This window comes from Ictalurus punctatus, chromosome 5 (genome assembly GCF_001660625.3).
Source record: "Ictalurus punctatus breed USDA103 chromosome 5, Coco_2.0, whole genome shotgun sequence".
NCBI classification, from domain to species: domain Eukaryota; kingdom Metazoa; phylum Chordata; class Actinopteri; order Siluriformes; family Ictaluridae; genus Ictalurus; species Ictalurus punctatus.
Genome location: NC_030420.2, coordinates 27,992,070 through 28,017,220, shown reverse-complemented (window position 1 = coordinate 28,017,220; position 25,151 = coordinate 27,992,070). Strand labels below are relative to the sequence as shown.

General features: G+C 39.8%; 1 protein-coding gene across 4 annotated transcripts in view; it reads right to left on the bottom strand.

The window, feature by feature from the left end:
- The window catches only part of pde4d (phosphodiesterase 4D, cAMP-specific), a 200,669-nt gene that overhangs the window by 101,155 nt on the left and 74,363 nt on the right, over positions 1-25,151 (bottom strand). Inside the window, exon 1 of one of the 4 annotated variants that reach the window (XM_047155697.2) lies at positions 14,192-19,432. The exons of the other annotated variants lie outside the window; for them this stretch is intronic. Within the exon in view, the coding sequence (XP_047011653.1) occupies positions 14,192-14,430 (239 nt within the window). The 5' untranslated portion in view covers positions 14,431-19,432. Of the gene's footprint in view, positions 1-14,191; positions 19,433-25,151 lie in introns of those variants that run through there. 4 annotated transcript variants of the gene reach the window in all.

Sequence of the window (25,151 nt, the reverse complement as noted above, 5' to 3'; positions counted from 1 at the left end):
CGGGAACGGAGACGTTTTACTGGCCATAAAAGACAAACGGTTAAGAAAAAGCAATAAGACAACTATAAGGATCCAAAAACAAGCTACATGGCCTGTAATATGCAAGGACTACAAACACCTGATACATAATTATGCAACACAACTTCACCAATATAAAGACATCTTCATTATAACTCATCTCATGCTGAAATAACCACAGTGGATGAAGCTTTGATGCCGGTCTGCAATGGTGTGATGTACAAATTGTGTACAGCAAGCGGCAAACAACCTTCTTAGGTCACTAGGCTGTCATTCAGAACAGAACAGAACAGCAGCTGCCTCATATTTTAAACAGGCAATTAGACAGACATCTAACCTTCTCCACACTCTTCCACAGTTAGACATTAATTAGCACCCCTGTAAGTGATTCACACACATAAAGCAGCTCATCAGAATTACATAAGCATGAAACACACATTCAGAAACCTGAAACACGCACACGCGCGCGCACACACACGAACGTAGGAATATTGGATGCATCAGTAGGAGATCGAATGGAGATGTTGACAGAGCAAGCCTTAGCAAAGTTTGAGCACTCCTGCGTAATTAGAGAGCTCGTGTAATAAGACATGGCTTCTGCTGCGCCGTCATCCCTCTCTTCAAATGAAAGAGATGATTAAATAAGGAGTGACCTCTAAAGCCCATATAATCAAATCCGTCTCATCGTTCTCTCATGTGGATTGACCTGTGGCCAAAAGGGTTCTCCTAGCAGTCCTTCTGCCTAATATTAATAACCACTGTGAAAATGCTCTCACTATACAGTAATGTGGACAATCATGGAAATGCTATTCAGCAACACTTTTCCTTTCACTAGCACTGAAAATGCCCATCTCATTTCTTAAACTGCTGTTCAGCTACATTAAACACATCATCTCTCGACAAGTTTCCATTCTGGCCCTGGCTGCATCGTTTAAGCATGAAGGAGACCCAAGGAGAAAAGAGCTATTGTTTTAAAAGAACATGTCCGTAATACCACCATCATCCTGACATGGTGGAGGATCTGATCATCGAAGATATGCCATCCGCTGCAGGGGTGGCGAGAGTCAGATATGGGGTATAATTTATGACATAGCACGTAGGAAAGCAGCCGGTTGAGGTCTCATTATTGCACAGCAAGGGTTTTCCCCACCCTCCCATCCTGATCACTTCTGGTGCTAGACACAGACCATCTGCTTTAATCCCACCAGCACTACTTAACCCTGGTCCCAGCTTTACTTAACCCAGCATACAGCATGTCTGACTTACACACGATACCTAGAGGTGGACAACTCATAAATTTATTAGCTAGCTGACCTGCCAAGCAAAATCTCCTGTGTACTGCCCTCATGTTTTAGTTGCCTGGAAACTACAGCTAACTGACTATGATAAAAAGTGGTAGCTATAGTAATGTGATAGCATATGGCCAGCAAGTTAGCTAGAGCAGAGGTTCCCAAACTTTTCCAGGGCAAGGCCCCCCAAATGGCATTAACATTTGACCGAGGCCCCGCTGTACAAGATGTCTTTAAAACACATTAAAAATACAGACTTCTGAATATACCCCCCCCCCCCAACACCCTTTTTTTTGTTATGAATAATTACATCTTACACCTTTACATTACATTAGGAATTGACTGTGTGTGTGTGTGTGTGTGTGTGTGTGTGTGTGTGTGTGTGTGTGTGTGGTTGTCTGAGAGTGAGAAAGAGAAAAGATACTAGTGGGAAGGATGGGCTTGGTGGCTCCAACCAAACTGTTGAGGCCCCCTGGCGGCCCCCACTTTGAAAACCACTGAGCTAGAGCATTAGTACAGAAGGGAAACAAACAAGTTTATGAGTAGTATCATCTGCTGACAAAGTAGGTGTACTTAAAAATTTTAAAATAAATAAATAAATAAATAAAAATAAGTAAAATATCAATGGGAATATACTCCAAATATAGTTCTCATATGAATTCATAGGAGTGCCAATAATTGTTGCACACTTATATGTAACAATGATATTTTTATAAACCTGTGTTTTGTTGGCAATTCTTTGCTATCCATGAGAGCAGCGTTGTGAATTTTTTAAACAAAAGATCAAAAGGGTAAACAATTAAGACAATTTTTCACAGCCTTCTTTGCTCATATTTACCAAGGGTGCCAACATTAGTGGAGGCCACTGTATATATTGTGATACATATGATATCCTGTGTCATAGAAATGCCTTCGAGAATTGTGATAGTGCATTTTTCAACACAAGTTTAAACATAGCTACTTAACAAAAGCCTTTGTCTAGCAAATGTCAATTCTAATACACCAGACATGAAATCTGCTTGTCCCAGACGCCCAGGTGAGTGACTGGGCGAGTGATTGGGCCACCCTGGTAAAGTACAAGAATATACAGTGATTGAAACTGCGCCTTAAAGAACTCTAGCATTTTGACCCTAATCTCAGTACACAGTATCTGTAGTTTTACAGATACAATTTACAAACAAGAATTTCAACACCCTTTTCTGCAATGAGCAAAGAACAGACAGTCTGTTTGCCCATAACTCACTTATAATAAAAGTCTAAGAGCAGTTGTTGAAATTTGATAATAAATGCTTAAAATGTTACTCTGTCTAACCAAAATTCTCAACTCCAACCATTTAACTAGAACAGTAAATGTCTTAGGATTACACAGACATGAACGAATGTCTTACCAAAGCTGTACTTTTGTAAATTTATCCAGAGAACGCAATAAAGTAAACAGCAAATTCTTTTATGCTAGAAATGCTTAAATGCTAGAAAAATGCGTAGGAATGACGACGGAGTTTCCACAGTGCTTTTGTTTATAGACGAGTCATGTACGTTTTTGTGGTGTGTTGGTGTATTTATAAAAAAATATATATATAAATAAATAAATAAAAAAAAGAAGATTTTTAGTGCCATGATGCTTGCTGGAAACAGCTAGTGTTAAAAGCTATACTGCAGAGCATGGCACTGCAATATTAAGAAGCAGCATGCTATATCATGTCTGATTTAATCAAATGAATTACAATTAGCTTTAATGACTTCTCATTTAACCGCCTTTTATGAGGCCGTGGCGAACAGCTTATTAACCACTTACGGTCATGAGTTTTGCTGGCGAAGCTTTGGCGAGATCACATTAAGTTTGTTGTGAGATTTTAGCATACAAAAGGTTTCTGTCGCTAAATGCAAATCAGCTATGCCATGAACATGCTTAGTAGTTAGTGAGTGTGCGAGTATGAAGAACATCAGCGTGAAACTTTCGCAAATCTAATATGATGACGGCTTTAAAATGACAGAGCTTTAGAGTTTGCTTTACAAATCCCTTTGACTGTAGAACTCATGAATAATGCATGTTTCCCATTAATTTTTTTTTTTTTTGACCTTCAAATCTACCTCACAGACTTCAAGTATAAGACAGATTCAATTAAACACATTTTCTGGGTTTCTTTTCTCAGACCAAGGAAATGTAAAAATGTGGCAATCGTACATATACTATAAATGTGATGGATAGATTAGGTTGAAAAATGCTGGAGTTTTCCTTTAGTAATAATTGATTACAGCTCACTCGCAGTTAATGTCCCGTAATTTGTATTAAGCTAATTGATGACTAAGTGTTGTTGTGGTGTAATGAATAGTGCTCTGAATGCATGAGAGCAGAAATGAATATACTTCTACCTCTGGTAAGTCTATTTATAATGTTCATGGCTCTATAATTATAACTCAATAATTTTTATTAATGCTGTTACACTGTAAGAAGTGCATTGCAATATAAAATGCAAACTGTATATAGCCCAGAACTGGATTTGTTCATCCCTAAATTAGAGCTTGTATAGTATGAGGATCTCATAGATACAGTGAGTCACATATGTCTAGAATACTGAGCTACAAATAACCCAGAAGTGATCTCTCTCTATTTTGTTTTGACCCATGGCCATAAGGATCTTCAACTATGTGGGTTGACTGTAGGTGGGAAGTTTAAAACAGGACAGTAATAATCTCAAGTTGCTTAAAAAACAACAACAACAACAACAACAGAAACTTGCTTTAGTAATGATCACATTATTTGGCTTCTGTATCCAATTAACCATAATCGCCTGCAAGACCAGAGAACCGAGCTAATTGGATAATTTTAGTTAACGTTAAGTTCCCCATTTGTACACTCTTAAAAAACAAACAAAAAAATGTTTACCCTTCTTTGCAGAACACTTCACCAAAACGTTTCAAGTAGAACTCCTTTAAAAAGTTTGACACAGACTCAGAAAAGCAATTTGAAGCGCTCTGGGTGGGAGTTATGGTGTTGCTCTCAATCAGCGTGACACAAGCCAATCGTGGGAATATGTGAGCTCATGTATGCGGAAGAGGGTCGTTAGCACATTCCTCCGAGTGTGTTCAGCTGCCCTGTGATGTGTAGCATGAGCAGCGGTTCGAAAAGATGCAATATTTTGGAGGAAGCACGCTCTAGACTTGATTCTCTCGGGTTGGTAGCGGTCATGTCATAGTGGGAAAACTAGGTAGTGGGTGGGAACTGGCAAATGACCAAATTGGGGAAAAATGGGAAACAAAACCCAGAAAGAACAATAAAACTAATAAAAATCTAATAGGAATGCTCTGTAGTTACCAGAGTGATGAATGTGAGCCTGGACCTTCTGGTGAGTCCTGGGTCTTTAATGGGTTAAGCATCAAAGAACTAGGAACTAAATGAGTTCCTAAAAAATTAGGAGTAAGAGTATATGTAGGAATAGGAGTGTATGTATTAATTGAATGACCAATCATAATGCAAACTATACATTTAAATGAACAGAAAATGGCTGTTTTTGTTGTTCTTGATTTAAAGTGGTAAACCAGTTATGTTCATAAATTGCCTAAATAATTGAGACAATTACGTATTTAATAGTGTCCAAAATTTTCATTTCAGCTATTATCATGAAGTTCATGGTTTGCTTATTAACTCTAGCAATTAAAAAAAAAAAAGAGAGAGAGAGAGACCATTAAGGAAATCAAACTTGACATATTTCTCCTGTTCGGTCTTGTTGACTGCCAAAACCTGAATGACTAACGATAAGCATGACAGTCACTCCTAGCAACCAGGCCGAGACATCTTGTGTTTCTCCATAGTAATTACTAGGAGTTCGGGACCCTGATTAAAACTAATTGGAGTGAGCCAAATGCTAAGCTCCACCTCCCACTGGACCTCACCGTGTTAGGGGACAAATGAGGACTGTGACCAAAAACTCCATGATTTCTGAAGGTAATTTCCATCTCAAACAAAATTGTTCTTTGATTTTCAGTAGCTCTCTACACATGTGAATAAATCAGGAGAGGGTCCCTTGGTACAGGTACAGAGCGTAGATTGGTCTCTATCAAAGCCTGAGCTTTTCAGTTCCTGCGATGAATAGTGGGGAACAAAAGCGATGGAAGCAGAGGGACATCTTGCCTCATTAGGCTTCTGCTTAATCACTCTTCTGAAAGCATGTTGAAAGAAGTGCAGAGCATCTGGGCAAAAAGTACCATTCCCCTCTCACTTCTCACTTTCATTACACAACTCTTTTCATGTAGCTTTGGACTCACCAGATAGAAGATCAGGATCTCTATTCAGTATCATACAGGAGGCTAAGACATGACCAGAACCTTTGATGTTAATAGGCTGATAAATGGTGGCAAGTTCAAAATCTTGTGTTTTATTGCTGATCATTTTACTGGGAAAACATATGGAACATGCGTCATAAATAAAGTACCAACTATGACATGAACAGATTGAATGACATTTATGCCAATTTATGTCATTTTGTTTTTATGTCATGCCGTCTGTTAAGTTATAACTAATATGCCATGAAGCTGTAAGAGGTTAAATTGTTATCTATCTATAGCGATTTCTGTTTATTTTAGCAGGGTTTTTTTTTTTTTTTTTTTTTTAAATCAGCAGCAAGTGACACAGGATGCTGTTATTTTAAGAATTTGCAGTTGCCATAATAATTAGTGCACACATAAAATATGCAAACGAGCTGAAGGGGGATGTGAGGTGTCTAATGACACCGGCATCCTAAAAACAAAGAATGTCTTTTGCTTAGTTAAACCTCCTAAGCTATTGTATGTCATTTTGTGGACAGAAAACCAGCAGAAAATCACCAGAATCCAGAAAAATGGCTGGGATGCAATGTTTCAGTTAAAGCCCTGAGGTGACATTTTGTCAGGAGGGAATCAGCAGCTAATAGCTAACGGGTATTAACATCAGCTAACTGTTAAGGTCATAATATAGTTATTTGAGTTAATCCACAACTGACATGTAGCCTACAAAGGTTATTTTACATCAATCCTATGTTCTCCGATATAACCCTTCACAACTAGCCAGGCAGCCAACTTGCTAGCTAGGCAAGCTAATATTTGCTATACCCGTTGATGTGTTCACACCCATTAGTATTTGTAGATACACATTTATTTTCACAGATTTCGTTAGCTGATAGGATTTCTGACAGAATGTTTGTCATATTCATGATTGTTCATAATTTGCAACAGTGACACTTGCAAAAAACAAAACAAAAATAAAAAATAAACAGAGTTAACCTGACAGGATCGCAGAGAATTTTTTTTTCTTTCTTTTTTTTTTTTCTCTTTTCTTTTTTAGTCATGAACATTCATTATCTTTACTGCCAACACTAACTAAAAGCTAGCGCTAACCTGACCGGTTTTCTGACAGGATTTTTATGTTAACTTTTAAAGAAAATGATCAGCAAGAGTTAACCTGACAGGAAATTATTTATAATTTTTATTGATTGATGTTTAAAATCTAGCTAGAGCTAACCCGACAGGAGGATCTCGCTACAAGTTAGCCGGAGTTAACCCGACTACCCCATGCTATCTTCATCATTCATTCCCAACAACAGGAAGTACCACCTATTACTCACTTTTCCATTTAAAAATAGTTTGGAAATAATTCCCCAGAACATCTGAATCATAATGGGATATGAGTGGCACTTAGTGTCAGAATGCTTTTACTGACATTTTAGACTCGAATCACCATTCGCTCTCGGTTGATTGGCCTAATAGTTCAGAATTGACTGGAATTAATTTTATTTTAACTGTACAAATCTTTCTCATTTACTGTTCATTACTGGGGACATTACATAGACAAGTATGCGTGCTAGGAGAGTGATGTACAAAAGTCATTTCCATACCTGCGCACCCAATAATTTTAGTGAATTAAGCGATCGCTACGATTAAATTATTATTTAACGAGCAACGGAAATGCGTCGGCTGTATCAGGTGTGTCAGGAAATGCTGCACCCCTTTTCAGTGTGTGGACATTCAAAAAGCACATAGCAACAGGCTTTCATTTCCTTTCATGTGCAAATGAGGATATTGTAATGTTACCCACGTGATATTCTACTTAAGAGCACAGCAGAATCTAGAGCTGCATCAATACTGATACTGGTATCAGCCCAATACTGTGGACCATTTACTTGTACTCATAAAAACCGCCTTGATACATTGTTATACTCTCAGACAGCATCAGTAACCTGATTAAACTTCTTATGCCATTTACACAGTATCCTTAATATAGAGAGCAAGGGTGGGAGAGCAGTATCAGCAAGCATGATTAATAAAAAATGAGTGCAAGGTGATGTAAATTGAACGCAAACAAAGTTATTCACAAGTGTTGAGCAGTGAAGCATGCATGCAAAGAAACTGCTGTTTGTAAGAGCACTTCAGTTCTGCGAGCACTGAGACTTCCTGTGCATTTTTAACGACCACAGTGATACTGTTCTGCGCTCGGGTCAGCCGTCCTCACACTCTTTAAGATACAGTTTAAATACTATAAAAAATCAGCACAAAGGGTGCATTTGGAGCAGAAAATGGCAGCAACCACCATAAGCGATGTAAATGCTGCCCTGTTACTTAATATTAACTAGGCTATTAATTTCAGTATCAGTATCGTTATAGCAAAAAGCTAAAATAATACAGAATCAGTGCATGCCTAACAGAAACATTTCAGTTAGTAGCCACTGCAAAAGTTTTCACCACCAGTCTAAATCATTTATATTCCCTTTGTCCAGAAGTGTACACACACTCGGGGCGTTTTTTTTTTTTGTCGTTGTTGTTTTTTTTAATGAACATTATTCTGTCTTTTCCGTCTTCTATCTTGTTTTGACTCTAGTACAAGAACAGCCTAACAAAAATTCCCATTTATTCTGTTGACGTCAGTTGTAGTCTATGGAGACATAGGAGACCTTTCATAAAGATGACCTTCTGCCGTCTCCAAGTGTCAGCTGTTCCAAATCCTCTGCCTGAGAAAACAAACTTTGATCAAGGTTACTGCTTTCTGTTAGTATTGGCTAAAGCCCTGCAAATCCACTGCTGGACAAAGTACAATCGGCTTCTACAGAGGCTGCCAGAGTTTCATTCAGCCCTGTGTCAGGAGCTTTAATAACTCAAGTTCATAGCTGAGGCTGATTTCTGACCGCACAGAGGTGGGATGGGAAGGTTGGTCTCCCACTCACCCGCTCCAGGCATGCATCACTTCAGGCCTCGGGCAGGTGCGCACACACACACACACACACACACACTTTTCGATTCAAGCCCTTGGTAAATATCAGGAACATTCGTGGGACATTTGTCCCAGGCATTTGTACAGCAGCTTAATACGGATAATAAGCTTCATATCGCTTGGAAAATTTTTAAAGAATGGAATCGTGACTGAATGTTTCAGTGTGTGTGTGTGTGTGTGTGTGTGTGTGTGTGTGTGTGTGGGAGAGTGTTAAAGAGACGGAGAGGGAGAGAAGAACAGCTTGCATGCAATACTGCGCAAAATCATTCTAATTCAATTTATTACTACAGTGAAAATATTTCATGGACACATTATCATTTTTGTTCAAGGATAAACATCACACCAGGTGTCAGACTTTGGTCGAAAACAGGTTGGGGGGGAATCAAAAAATCATAAATCCTCATAAAAGAGCACAATCACTACAAAATACATCAAAGAAAGGTTCCATCTAGCAAGCTAAAGGGATTTTTTACTTTGCCCTTGAACCCTTGAGCCCTAAAGAATATTATTCAGTAATTCGGTTCCTATGAATTATTTAGTAAATACATTAAAACTAATAGGAAAGCTCTGTAGTTATAAGAGAAATGAATGCCTGGAGTCTGGAGCCACAGGTGAGGGCTGGGACTCATTAACCATTCAAAGAACTCTTGAGAATCCTTCTTTCTAAGAGTATATTTGTGTTCAGGGTCAGGCCTGTCACATTTCTGAAAGTCAGTCTGAGAAGTCATTGTCAAACATGAATGCAGTTAACAGTTTATTTAACAAGGAAGATATTAGACAATTATTAATAATAAAGCATATTTCCAAAATATCCTAATAGTTTACTGGATAGCAGTCGATTATGAAATCAAATAATGTTCTTTTTTGTACTAATTAACTCAGAAGCAGTCAGAAAAGGGGAAAAAAATCTGATTTGTCTGGGGGGTTTTTTCCCCTCGCAGATTTGACTGGGTTTTTCTGCCTATAACATACTTTGACACACTAAAGAAATCATAGATATTTTCCACCAAAGCAAGGTAGAAATGTTTTTACTTTATTTTTTAAATCTTGCCTTGATTATCTTCCTACAAAAAACCACGTTGGGTGAGAAGCCAGTTTAACAAACACTGTATAAAAATCTAAATCAACCTGCCTAAAGATATCTAAAGCTTTACTAGCTAAGTGTGATTTCCACACACAGTGAACATCACGCTTTGATCAAATGGTTGGATAGGCACATGCAATAGTGAAAGAAACAAAAATCTAATATCAATTCAGGTTGTAACCAGATACCAGATGTTCACTTGTCCACAAAGCACCTTCACCTTCATGCAGCTGGAATGGAATCTTTAAACGCAGTTTTCTCCTTCTAGATCAGGGGTGTCCAGTCTTATCAGGAAAGGGTCGGTGTAGATGCAGGTTTCCATTCTAACCGAGCAGAAACCACACCTGAGTCTACTGAAAGCAAAAGGTCAACTGATTAAACAGGTGGAATCAGGTATGGCCCCTGCTTGATTGGAATGAAAACCTTCATACACCGGCCCTTTGTTATAAGATTGGACACCCCTGTTCTTTACATAACCAGTTTTTAAATTGATTTAAAATTACTTTACTTGTCTTTGAGATACATGCAAAAGAGAGACATATTTAAACTACAGGCTTTCCTGAACTGACATACAGTGACATCTACTAATACTGGTGCCCTTCACCGATAATACCTGATGAGGTTGGAGAATAAATGGCAAGGGATCTGAGACCATTCCTCTATACAGAATCTCTCCAGATCCTTCAAATGTTGAGGTCCACGCTGGTGGACTCTCCTCTTCAGTTCACCCCACAGGTTTTCTATGGTTTCAGGTCAGGGGACTGGAATGGCCATGGCAGGACCTTGATTTTGTGGTCAGTAAATAATTTTTGTGTTGATTTTGATGTTTTGGACCATGATCCTGCTGGAAGATACAACCACGGCCCATTTTAAACTTTCAGGCAGAGGCAGTCAGGTTTCATTTAATATCTGTTGATATTTGATGGAGGCCATGATGCCATGTGTCCTAACAAAATGTCCAGGTCCTCTGGCAGAAAAACAGCCCCAAAACATTAAAGACCCACCGCCATATTTAACCGTGGACATGAGGTACTTTTCCATATGCCTCCCTCTCTGTGTGCCAAAACCACCTCTGGTGTTTATTGCCAAAAAGCCGTATTGGTTTAATCTAACCATAGAACCCGATCCCATTTGCAGTTCCAGTAGTGTCTGGCAAACAGAAGACTCTTGAGATTGTTTTTAGATGAGAGTAGAGGCTTTTTTCTTGAAACCCTTTCAAACAACTTGTGGTGATGAAGGTGACTTCAGATTGTAGTTTTGGAGAATTTCTAACCACAAGACACAACTAACTTCTGCAATTCTCCAGCTGTGATCCTCTGAGATTTTTTGGCCACTCGAACCGTCCTCTTCACAGGGACAACATAGACACATGTCCAGTTCCAATTAGATTCATAACATTCCGGTTGACTGGAACTTTTCAGTGCTTTTGCTATTTTCTAATAGCCACTTCCCATTTTGTGAAGCTCAACAACCTTTTGCTGCACAGCTATATTCCTTGGTCTTACATATTATTATGAATGACTAAGGGAATTTGGCCTATGTTATATCTCATTTTTATACCCCTGTGAAACAGGAAGTCATGGTTGAACAATTTCCTGTTCCTAGTCACCCAGGTGTACTAAATAAAAAGTAAAATATCAATGGGAATATACTTTGAATATATTTTTGAAGTATGAATTCATAGGGGTGCCTATAATTGTTGCATTGTTTGATATCCATGAGGGCAGAGTATTTTTGTGAATTTTCTGAACAAAAGATCAAAACGTTCAACTTTAAAAACAAATAGTTACCAAGGGTGGTAATATTAGTGGAGGGCACTGTAAGTATATAGAGTATAAAATGTCAGAGTTTCCACAAGTGAGGGGTTTTCCCAGGTCACCACACATATTACTGTGTTAGACAACAAAACAACGACAGTGCCACAACTAAATCCTTTGGCCAAGAATAACGATTTCTTTTAGAAATACAGATACAACCTGCGATTAAACTGGCACCATCCCTTAAAAACAAACAGCGAATGATGACAATACATCAAGCCATTGCTGAGATATTGTCTCACGTCCTGTGTACAGCAGCCCTCCTAATTTGAAAATGAACTCAAAGCTTGTTGACATCAGGTCATGATGCTAGACATATGTGCCAAGTTTGTTGTGTAGAAGCATTGCCTCCCCTGGGAGTCACCAGAAAGGACGATCATAATTTGATGTTGAGTGGTTCAAAAGTTACCTCTAGATGTGAATTTAGACAAAATATCTTCGAGTCCCCTAGGCCCTGGTCCTTAACTCACTTACAGAATTTGACCTGAATATGTCACATCCTTAAATAAATTAGTGTGTTAGGGAAGAACCACACAGCACATCAAGAATCCAAGAAACAAGTTTTGTTTGGGTTAGCCTCACGAACCCAAATGCCAGAGAATCCAATACGGTGGAAATTACCAGCATGGCTTCGTCTGAACTCGGTATGACCCAAAGAATCAGAAAAAAGTGGGATTGCATTTCTGTGACGTTCCAATAATTCTGGTGGAATTATTAATGCAAATGTATGTCCAGATTTGCCCAGTTGCTGATGCATGCCATCGACTCCTAGGTGGAAGTATAATAATAAGACAATGATAAGATACAATACGCACTTTGGCCCCTAACAAGTTGCCTTGGTGGTTTGATTGCAATTGCAATCACCTTCAATAATCCGGATCTTAAGTCATTGTGATCAAGTGTTTGTGTAATCATTGTGGCCATTCATGTTATGGGTAAATATGAATGCATAACGATCTTAACAAATATTTGCCCAGACACGATACACTTGATAATCCAAACTAATCATTAAAAAATGGCTTCAGTTTTCATTCACAAATGACTAAATATAGAAAAAGGACTGAATGGTGCCAGAGTATTTGCTAACATGTCTGGCAGTCAAACATAATTTTATCCAGGATCTCCTTGGCAATGTGACACCTGCAACTGAGATTTTCATTTCTGTCAAGCACCATCCTTGAGATCTTGCCTCATGTTCAAGTCCTACACGATTTATGGTGCTATTCGCTCTAGTCGAAATGGGCTGCATGTGGCAGTCCATCTCAATCTTGCAGGGCTATCTCTAATGGGGTAAAGTCTGGCGACAATTCTAGAGGTCCTCAGCTGGAGAAGGGCCAACAGGAATCTGAATGGGACGTCTGAATATATTTCATTTATACAAGCCAAAATATTTCAACGGGGCGAAGAAAAATCCCTGAGTAACTATTTTCCAGACTTTAACTCTTTTCTAAAAGCACTTAGCAATTGCATCTTTGATATCCATTAAGCATCATCTACTTGAGAATAGGTGGAGGACAATCACATTTCCCAAACATAGACTGTCACATTTCCTTTATAAGAGCAGAAACTCAAGCAGACATGGCATTAAATCCAACCACTACTTGAAAGTGTTCACCTGAGAGGAGCACTCCTTGGAAGATAATTTCATAACGAGCACAGTTAATGGCGCAAAGTGCTGCAGGTCAGGAACTGCACACATTTGTGTAGATGATACACGTTTCCTCAGGACACGTCTCCACAACGGCCGAAAGTATATAGCAACAAGAACAGTAGCAACAACGCTAACCTCTATATCCATAATGAGCTCAAGCTGTGGCTTCTTGATTACATGCCTGCACGCAGCATGAGAACGTACATTGGATAATAAGATCGGGTTTGACGCACTGGCTTCAGAAAGGCCGTAAATGGATTTTTGGAAATGTGGTGCGCCATTCCGGCTCTTATTTTATACCGCACAGCACCGCGAGGGTTCCACGGCAGTCACGCCATAACGAATATGATGAGCAGCCTGAGCTGGGTTCGTGCTCTAGCTAAGGGAAATCTTTATAAGAAAGCCATATCAATAAAAACACAAAACAAGATAATCAAAATGGTAATAAGATGGAAAGCACTAGTGAAATTTACATCAGGTGTCTGAAAGGCGGCTTACGGCACAAACCAAGCTGCTTCCAGGAAAAATGCCGTGGTGCAGGTCAAGTCTTTGAAACTAAAACAGACAATATGGTGAAGAATGGTGAGAAATACACCCAAGAATCTTGGCACGATCCACTGAAAGGAAACAATTAGTTCCATCCCTTCCATTAGTGTGCAGCAGAAGACAATGAAATGGAAAATTTGAAGAAAAGAGAGAGAGAGAGAGAGAGAGAGAGAGAGAGAGAGAGATAAAAGTAAATGAAATTCCTTTCAGGATGGTCCACAGGTACCGCCTGGCACGAGCGTGATTTATTCAGCAGCACAAGCCGCCAGGTGTTCTGAATAGTGTGCCGATATCAAAAGGCGGAAATGTGCATTAAAATTTGCTCTCACATTAACATTCTGCTATGCATGTGGAGAAACACACACACCTTTGCCTGGAGCACGACTCCAAAGTGAATAATTCAACCTCTGCAAACACAGTCGTGCTCTTCTATGATATGGGCCTATTTTCTTATTGCTTTTAAAAAGTCACAATAAGAAACATCGAAATGTCTGCCCCCTCTGCTACACACACACACACACACACACAGCAGTTTCGTGCTCCTACCATGTGTGTGCCACGGTGAAGCGCCTCTGCTTGTGGATGTTGTTGTTGATCAGCATGCGACGCAGCAGGCGTGGCGAGTTGCGGGGCGACAAACGGGGCGAGATGGCCGCGGGTGAGCGGCGGTGCCCGCGCGGGCGCTCCTGCTGCAGAAGGTTCTCCCTCAGGATCTTCACCAGGTCCTCGTTCAACCCCACATGCTTGGGCATGGGTGGCACAGCCAGCGTGTCCTGCTGTGCCATCCTGCAATCCTTCCGACTCACTCCCTGTGGCTGTTAATCCCGTCCACTGGCTCCCAGCCCGTGCCAACGGGGGAGCAGGGCAACTCGGCAACTCCGTTTCTCAGCCACCTCCTCAGCACTTTGATGCAGAAAAAGAGGGGGGGAATAGACCAAGGAAGGAAAACGAAAGGAGAAAGAGCTCGGGGAAGAGCAGAGCGAGCCGGTGTTGGAATAGTGAGCTCCTGTCAGGACGGCTGCAGAGTGGTGTAGTGTGGTGCTCAGAGTGGGAGGGCAAGACGTGCAGGGAGGGAGGGAGAGAGAGAGAGAGAGAGAGAGAGTGAGTGAGTGAGGGAGAGAGTGAGGAAGAGGGAGGGGAGAGAGAGAGCTGTTTGCAGCTTCATGCTGTGCCTTGACTGCAAGCTGATGCTAATAAAAGATGTGCGAGTGACTATTGAATGTTTCAGTGTGTATGTGTAGTGTGTGGACGTGTGCATGTGACTGAAGAGATAAGAAAACTTCATCTCAGATTCTTGGCTGCAGTTCAAATAAACTGAGCTGTTTTGTTCAATATGTCTAGACCCACACATCTTAGAAAACAAACAAACAAACAAACAAAAACCATCATCACCCATATGTACCGGAGCATAACTACCCAGGCCACTCCATTTCTTATGCATAGAACAGCTATAACACATGAACACAACACAAAGATGCTTCATACCACAATTCATACAGGGAGCCTAAATGCAAGGGCTGGCTTTGGAACCATTTAACTATGTAACTAAAAGAGAAAGACAAGAAAATGTGGAGGAGATATCGATTGGAGAGATGCAGGCACTGTATAGTGAAAAGAAACACAGCTATTTTTATGTGCTCTGGCAGGAATGTTTGTTTTTATTTTTGCTGTTCCTAACAACCATTTGGGTAATCATTTCTCCCAAATCATTTTTCATAGAAGCAATGTTACCGCAGAAATGAACGCCAAATCAAGGAAACGGCGCAATATTTGGGCCAAGACACGTCACGTGACATCACAACGCACCATGTGACGTCATCACAGTGCACATTCAGCCAAAGCCTCCTTCGATTCATGGGCGTTGGACATGAGCACAGCTAAAAGGTCTCATTTATCGGAAGACAATAAAAAAATAAAAGATAAGTGCAAAGCGATTTCCTGCAATTGCAATTTCACCAATTGAAGAAGCTTTCTGCAAAAACTGAAAGAAAAAACACAAAATAGTCCGCAAATCTTGAAAAAAAAAAAAAAACCTGCAGAAAAAATAACAAGCATTTTTGGCCGCAACAATCACAAAAAAACCCCTCTGTTTTGCTGTCCCACAAGTAAACTGGGTTCAGGGATCTGCTGCGCATGAGAGAATCTGATTTCCTCTCAGACTCTCAATGGCTGTTTCTCATCACTGTACTTGTAACTAGTTGCAGAGGGGTTCACACTACATGATTCATCGCCGAGAATATCAAACATCCTTGAAAAGATCCGAGCCTCTGTGATTGCTCTCAGACAGAAAATCCTGTCACTGAACCGCTTATATTACAAGAGCGGTAGCCACGGAAGTGTTCATAAAATAGATGCAGAAAGGGTAGAGTGTAGTCACAAAAGTGACTGGTGACGGGATGATCAGGGCTAAAATCCTGTAATGGGCTTCAGTGCAGCCCTTTCCAGCTGTTTTTGGGGGGTGGGGGGAAACTGGAGAACCTGGAGACAACCCAGTCGGACACAGGGAGAAAATGCAAAACTCCACACAGACAGTAATCCGAACTCAGGATTGCAGCCGGGACCCTGTAGGTAGCAATGCAACCGACTTCACCACCGTGCCACTGATAAATTCACATGTATACGTAAATCAGCACTTCCTGGCATGCATAATCTCCGGGAGTACAAACACACTGCACAAGGGATAATAGTGGAAATAGTTTCCGAAGAAGCTGCTCTCACTTTATAGCATGTCAGCTAGTTTGCTAGCAAGCACACATTGTTTTGTACATTCCTGTTAAAGCTGCTTCCAGTAAAATTGGCGTCCCTTCTTCCTTTTCAACTTCATCTGACGAGTTTTCATAGTTTAATATTACGGAAAAGCTGCTAACACTACCGCAGTAGCGATTTCGAACTAGGAAGGGGAATTTCACCTGGTGAACACAGACAAGCGTGACACACTGTGATACAGACAGTGAAACGTCCCAGTACGGTCACAGGAAGTGTAAACACTCTGGGAACACCACTCACCCAATCAAATTAGTGGACTGGAACTAAGTGCTGTGTAATAATAATTAAAGTGTGCATTTCAATTATATATTGGTTATATTTCGGTTCGGTTGAAGAGTTAAACAGTTAAGCAGACATATTTATCTGAATCTTTTATTATGCAGTTCAGCTTTTGACTTGCTTTTAGCTCAGCAAGAACCCAGACAGTGTGGGAATTCTTCTGCCAGATGGCATTTCTTTTATTTTTCTCTTTATAATCGCTCATATTGTTGTTGCACATTAAAGAGACGCCAAATACTACTATAAATAACTTTAGACAGGATCTTATGACATACAAAACTATGGCAACAGCATTTTTCAGCAAGTCAACAGCAAGTCATGACTGGTCAGCGGTACGTGACTGCCACGTCTAATTAAACTACATGAACTTCATCCTATTTCTCACAATCCCACAATTCCTGATTCATATTTTCATGACTACATATTGAAAACGAATGGGTGAAAAAATTTTACCTGGCGAATTTACCTTCAGTGCGTCTGTGCCATAACACTGAGGTATCATTATATAGTACGAAGGCTATTTCATTTCATTTTGCAATATGCAATTAATTCCATATCTGCTGAAGAGTAAAGATGAAGTTTACTTGTCATCCAATTGAGCACATTTATTGTGAGTTTTAATAGATATTACCCATTTTACCTGCCAGGCAGTGTTCCCATACAAGAGCCGTTCTTAACCTCACTGCTGGTGATCTACTTAATGGCAGTTTTTCCACTGCTCTAAAGACCTCATTACATGTATCAGCTGTATCGGCTCCTGACGAGCTGAATCGGGTGTCAGAGAAAGCAACATAAAGCACAGCGAGTCCTCAGTGATTCGGTAGAGAACAGTTGCTGATGTTCTGTAAATGCTTTAGGCAAATTACAGACTCTCAACAGCCTAACACGGCACAGGCTTCTGGCGTACTTTTGGCTCACTGCCAAAACAAGATGGTATTAATACAAAAAGAACATCGTTGACCTTGTCTCTAAATTTCCACAGCATGATATGAATTTTGCTGTATAATCAAATTTGACCATGCTATACCAGTCTCTCCAACAGAAATCTACCAGAAATCAATGCAAAATCAAGCAAACTCCGCAATATTCGGAGGAGCTTGCTATTTTTCAAAATTACCCCAGGTTTTCTTCAGATTCGGGCCGAGACGCATCGTTTGACGTCATCGCAACGCGCATTCAGCTAAAGCCCTCTTCGATTCACGTGCGTCTAATGTGAGTACAGCTAAAAAGGTCTCGGCGAAAAACCGTGCAAAACAGTTTTGCACGGTTGCAATTTTGACAATTCAAGTAGTTTTCTGCTAAATAAGCACAAACAACTCTGCAAGTTGCATCGCAAATTTGGAGAGAGAAAAAAAAAACGCAGCAAAATCACAACAAAAAAAAAAATCTGTAAAATCCCATGTGGACGGATACGCACTGTCAGCTTCTTACAAAGATACCATGAACAGAGGATCTTCATTTCTCTGATCATCTCCAACAAATATAGAATTATACTGCAAGCCCTCGTTAGAGGCATTACATAACTTCCAGCCATTTCAATAAAGTGGCTGATCGGCACTGTTTATTTTTGTGTCATTCCACTGAGTTTTATAGAAAACAGAAAAACCATTATGGAAAACACAATTTCAGATGAGATGATGTAGCAAAAAATGAAGTAAAAAATAATGACGCATTGCAATATGTGCAATACGTGAACGTGCAATTAATACATATTGACATTGTACAATCTTTTTTTTTTTTTTTACATTCCATCACAGAAATGTTTGCATTTTTCACTTATAATAATACGACAGGCAGCGTTCTTCCTACAATACTCGCACGATATAATATTTGTTATGAAATAATCACCACTGCACAAAGAAAACAAAGCATCTACTTTAATATATTCATAAACATATGCTTATTTTTCGCATATTGCAAAACATAACTTTCTTGCTAAGGACAAAGATTAGGGTATTCTATAGACAGGACAATGGCTGTAGTGTAATGGTTTTATTAGTTTAAAACCTGGCACATTCATTCAGAATTGAATTATTGAGATGCAATCACACGCGTGTTTATATTGAGGATTACACAATGGCTTCCAATATGGCTCAGCCAATCAAATTTTCGACCAGAAACCATCCCTTTTTAATTAAAAACGACACTTCACATGATTCCATTATTGGGGATATAACACGTATAATGTGATCATATAATGCACACGTCACTATTTACTCACAACGTTTTCAACTCAACATCTTCTGAAACACTGTAAAGTGCACATGAAAAGACTGCATCTACAGACACTGGCGCATTCGCAATATCATCCACCCCCCTTTGCTCGCTCGCTCTTGCTCCACCCCCAGTTGCTTTTTGAAGAGCGGAGACATTTTATCACGCAGTGCAGGGAGTAAAGTAATTGGGCCTCACAAGCAACACTGCTTTTAGTCAATAATGGGGTCAGAATCCCTGTGTTTTACTGTGTGGGCTGCGGTTGTTACCTGCACTTTTACTGAGAGAAAAAAGCCTGTTAAACTCATGAGGAAGGAGCAACCCGATGGCTTACTGACCTCACCGCACCTCACCCATATTGACTTCTTCACCTCTATAGTGCACGGAGACCAAACAACACAAATGTTGCTGATCGAGCAGTATTAAATAGGATATTGGTGTCACATGTGGAACATGGCCATCAACAAACATCTCTGGGAAAGGCCGTGCAAAACAATTTCCTCTAATTACAATTGTGCCAATATATGCCAATATATAGCATGTTAATGACTTATTCGCTCTCCTCAAGTGCACGGTGGCTTAGTGGTTAGCATGTTCGCCTCACACCTCCAGGGTCGGGGGTTCAATTCCCACCGTGGCCCTGTGTGTGCGGAGTTTGCATGTTCTCCCTGTGCTGCGGGGGTTCCCTTGGGGTACTCCGGTTTCCTCCCCCAGTCCAAAGACATATATATATACACATAAAAATGCTCCCTGCCACTCTGACTTTCTTCCTCAGTCAGGTGACCTCGCCTCCGTCTGTTGGTGACTGAGGTCATGTTGGGAATAAAAGGTAACGCTGACAGAAAGTAAACTGAAGAAAGTCATTGTTGGTGATTCTGAGTGTCTGCTAATGCTAGCGTGCATATGACGTCATGCGCAGTCACCTAGAAGAGGCTTATACTTCCGGTTAGTAAAAAAAATCGCTAGTGTTACATTTGAGATGATATTACATTTCTAAAATCCACACACTAGACGGTAGTGCACAGTGTAAGTGTACAGTACTTCACTTGGGACACAACTTTAGTATCTACTCTCCAAAGCGTGTTTTCTGAACAGGAGTAACGTAATGAGTAAACGTGCTGCGCGCAGACCAACTAATCCATAATGAGATTCGTTGACACTGATTTCCACAATCGATTATTATTGATTTTATAGATTAGTTGTTGCAGCTCTATTATTTTATTAAAAGTGTGTGTATATGCTATTCAGGCACTTCAGATCTGAGAGGTGCCGGATCCCGTTCCAGCAGGATCAAACAAATTAAGTACTGGATATAATCCTTAACACCATCTGCATTGTACTGGACTTACTTCAAACGGAACGGTCGGGAGAATTTCATTTGAGAAAGGGGTAAGACGTTGTTTGGAAAGTCCGCTTTAGATACGCTACAAAACATCTGTTAACTGATTCAAAACAATATGTGACAATTATGTTTATCTATTTATGACATCAATGTCATAAAATGTAGCAATAAATTACACAATGAATTTGAAAATGTGATTAGGACTAGGGATACATTCATAGTCTACAGATGATCTGCGTAAACGTTAACAATCATAAACATTTGGCATATTGTCACCTGCAATGTCTACAGTGGACTATCCAAATAAAGTGTAACAGAGTCTGAAGATTGTGGAGTTATTCAGAAACAAGCCACTGGCATCCTTCCCTCAGTGCAAACACCTCAAACTTTGGTGTCCAATGTGAACTATGATGTCCAATGTGCAAAAGCATTGAATGGAACTTTAGACTCTCTACAGTAGTTCCTATCATCCTCTGAGGTACATCATAGTTTGTTCAGATGCAGGTAAAAGAAAAAAAAAAGAAAAATTGCAAAGGTTGGTCCTGTAACAACAGAGGAAACAGGTCATAACTCATTTTAAAACAAGCTAACTCAAGCTACAAGTCTAGTTGTGGAACTGATACATTATATAGTACAGATATATATAATATACAGATATATATAATATATTATATATATTATATATATCTGAAAACTGCATTTTCGTTTTAAACCGCTCTCCGTCTACACTGGCGTTTTCCAATAACTGTTCATCCACACTGAAACATCTGAAAACACTTACATCCCTTTCCTGTGAATGTGTAAAAACATAAGTAGCTTTGGTCTGCGTCATTCCCATTAGGCGTTTATTTACTTTCCGACGCTTTGAACTGATGTAGCAATGTCGAGGAAAAGCACCGGATTCTTTAAATGGACCGATGAAGCGATGGAGTTGTTGCTGTGGGTAACCCAAAAGTTGAGTTTAATGCGTTTAATGAGTCACAGTTTAATGCGTCATTTTTGAATATCTCCGTTTTCTCAGGCCACACTACAAAGCAAAAACAGTATTTTCAAATGAATTCACTCGGGGGAGCGTTTTCGATAGAGCCTAGTATTTCTGGACAATAAAAAAAAAAAAAAAAAACCTCGATGTTGACAGAAGGCTGAAACATAGAGAAAAAGATGCGTTTTCAAATTTACCCGGATTAATGTGGAAGAACCCAAAAACTAATAGTCAAACTAAAACCTTTTTATACCCCAGCTCTGTTGAGTTCCGATTGGTCAAATGGTGCTGGTTCATTTTCTATAACAGCAGCCCTGACAATAGATCCTGCTGTAATTCAAATGAAAAGGTTTATATTAAAAATGTTCTCAATCTAATACACACTTGTTTCCATAGTAACAGCTAATTCAAAGGGAATTATATATAGGATGCTGATCATATTCTCAGACTACTAATTAGCATGCTGAGAGTTGACCAAAAAAGGTTAATCATTGATATGGTGAAGGAGACATTTATTTAACATCTATGGCCGGAGTCTCCAGTGTCAATGCTTTGTAACGTTCTCTAAGTGTTTGACTGAGAAAATATAGTGATAAACTATAGAAATAGACTGGAGTCGGTAAGAGAAAGTGGACACACAGATTTCGTAAAAGATGAGATTTTCGATGGAAAGACAACACAAACTAGATCCAGCATTAGAGACTGTCTTTTACTAGTCCAGCTGAGACTGGATAAACACCGTGTTCATGGGAAGTGGACTTAATGTCAACACCCAGATCAGAAGTAGCCCAGTACTGTGAATTGAAGCTTTTCAAATCACATCAATAATAAACAATACCATCCATGGTTAAAGTAGGTGGTCTAATGCTGTTTATTAATATTTGAAGTGCAAGCACTCAGCCTGATCAAACCGACCAGAGTCAGATCCCACTTTTCCTCAGTCAAAGGGATAAAACGCTCTGTATATCTGAATAAAATATGCTCTTTGCCTAGAGACAATTTCATAGCAGGTAGAAGTGGCTCCAGCTGGAATCCATTTTGACCACCGCATGTGCGAGACAGTGAATAATGGTCTTTTTTTTTTTTATTTTGTATGGAACGCTTGCTTATATAATGCTATGATGGTATAACGTGACAAAGAAATCTGAAATAGTCATACCGCTAATGTTATTTTTCACCAGTATGAATAATATTACAAAAATGTCATTCTATCACACAATTCCTTGCTCCCTGCTATGATTGGGGCTTTCTTTTTAATGAGCAAACATATCAGGAGAAAATCGCATTTTGATGAACTACTGAAGGAAAAGAGCGACCCACTATACACAGCTGTTTCAAAAATATTCTAGCGGTTTCCCCTCACCAAATAAAATGGACATTCATAATAAGCTATGCTATTGGCTTATACGCACGTCGATAATGACCTGAAATATTGGACTGATCAATGGGATCACTTGTGACGTGCTTTCCAATCCAAACACATCCGATTTATACAGGTTATCAATACTAGCTGGCATTTTTGAATGATTTTGTTTTCAGTGTAGAAATAAATTCATCAATAGGATGTAAAATAAAGTTGGCAAGCTCTTTAGCCAAGCACTTGCGTCATGTATCAGTCTATTTATAAAGATCTGCCATTAGACTAACAAATTTAGCTTTCATGTTTTAGAATAGACAATATTTCTGTCTGTTTTATTAGCTTATAACACACTGTGCTACACACTGTGTATACTCTGTATGCATTATCTACATGGAGTGCTTGAGTGGATGAAGTAGATGGGGCTGTGAAAGAATGAGCAAACATGCCATTTGAAGATGTCTTTTCATCCACCTCGCCTCAAACATTTTTTTTATTCTGTGTGCGCCACTGCACATGTGTAACCTCTGAAGTTATGCGAGTGTGTGATTGTGTAGTTCGGACTCTAGAAAGACAGATCCAAGGCTATCCATAAATACCAAATAGTGCAGAACGTTCAACATTTCACCTTAACAATAATTCAATTCAAACTAATTGATGCTTGCGGGGGACACGGTGGCTAAGTGGTTAGCACGTTTGCCTCGCACCTCCAGGACTGGGAATTGGAATCCCGCCTCCGCCATTGTGTGTGGAGCTTGCATGTTCTCCCCACGCTTCAAGGGTTTCCTCCCCCAGCCCAAAGACGTTCCTTGTAGGCTGACTGGCATTTCTAAATTGTCCAAAGTGTGTGAGATTGTGCCCTGCGATGGGTTGGCACCCCATCCAGGTTGTCCCCTGCCTTGTACCCTGAGTTCCCTGGGATAGGCTCCGGTCTCCCCACGACCCTGTGTGTAAGATAAGCGGTACAGAAAATGGATGGATGGAATTGCTGTTTGCAATCAGGTTCTGGGAAACATTTCTACTGTGAGGAAGTCAGCATCAGCTCAGTATCAGCATTAGCCAAGCTGCACAGCCCTGATATTTATAGGGATGCACTGAAATGAGAATTCTGGGCCGATGCCAGTGTGTGTGTGTGTGTGTGTGTGAATTACATTATATAATCTTATACCACAGTGTGATTGAATTCCTGAATCTGATTGGTCAGAAGGTGTGCATTCATTTTATATAACGATACAGCTCAAACAGTTTCAGCTGTAAAGCGAATAATAAGTTCATATTAATTCGCTCATTCTAATACTTTCTATAGCAACAGCTCACACTCGGGGACTTGATAACAAACGGATTTAAAAAAAACATGTTTTATAAAGAAAAGCATTGTTCATGTGGTGAATGATGGAAAACAAACAGTAATGTGGTGAACTCTTTTGTTAGGAGATATTTATGAGGAGTCTCGAGTGTCAGTACATTTGTAACAGTTCTGGGGCTTTCTGGGGAATTTCACAGCATGGGAAATTCTTTAGGACAAAGTTTACGTTTTCTGGTTTCTCTGCAGAATGACAAGCTGCATTTCTTAAAGATGAGATGCTGGTGAGGGAATGATTGTTTAATCACTGCTATAACATCCATCCATTTTCTATACCACTTATCCTACACAGGGTCAAGGGGAATCTGGATCTTATCCCGGGAACTCCGGGCACAAGGCAGGGGAACCCTGGACAGGGTGCCAACTCACTGGCGACTGTGGCTCAGGTGGGTGAGCAGGTTGTCCACTAATCACAGGGTTGGCACTGAACCCCATGTTGCTCCAGATGGCAGGCTAGCGCCTTGCATACCAGCTCTGCTACCATTGGGGTGTGTGTGTGTGAATCGTACACACACTCACAGACTATGTACAATTTATAGATACCAATCAGCCTACAACGCATGTCTTCGGACTTGGGGAGGAAACTGGAGATCCCTAAGGAAACCCCCAAAGCACAGGGTTAACATGCAAGAGGTGGGAGGCAAACGTGCTAACTACTAAGATACAGCACCCCCCTCAACTGCAATAACATAAGCAATATAAAGAACTAACTTTTCTTGCAGATGTTCCACAACATTAAATGTAACTACAAACCATTAAAAAGTAATAATAAAATAAACATTGGAATCATTGGCAAATCGCTGAGGTATATGTGGAATAACACACACCAGAGAGTTGCATACCTTAGTGTGGATTATATTCATATAACACCATGGTCCGAAGTGTGTTATTCTTTACATAACACCCATATTACATATTTATTTCATTTGTTATATTTCTATATTTTCAGCATGAAATGAAAAAAAAAAAAAAAAACACAACCTGTGAACTCTCTCTCTCTCTCTCTCTCTCTCTCTCTCTTTCTGTTACTAGTTTTAAAATGAGGTTTTGGAATTGGCAACGGAGGCTTGAGATGGGATGCATAATAAATTAGTTCTACACACAAGAGCATTTTAAGGACAAAAACCTGACAAATGTCTTGAAATAAAACATCTGAACAATGTCGAGGTGGTATAAGCAGAATAATTGACTCCGCCTTGCGTC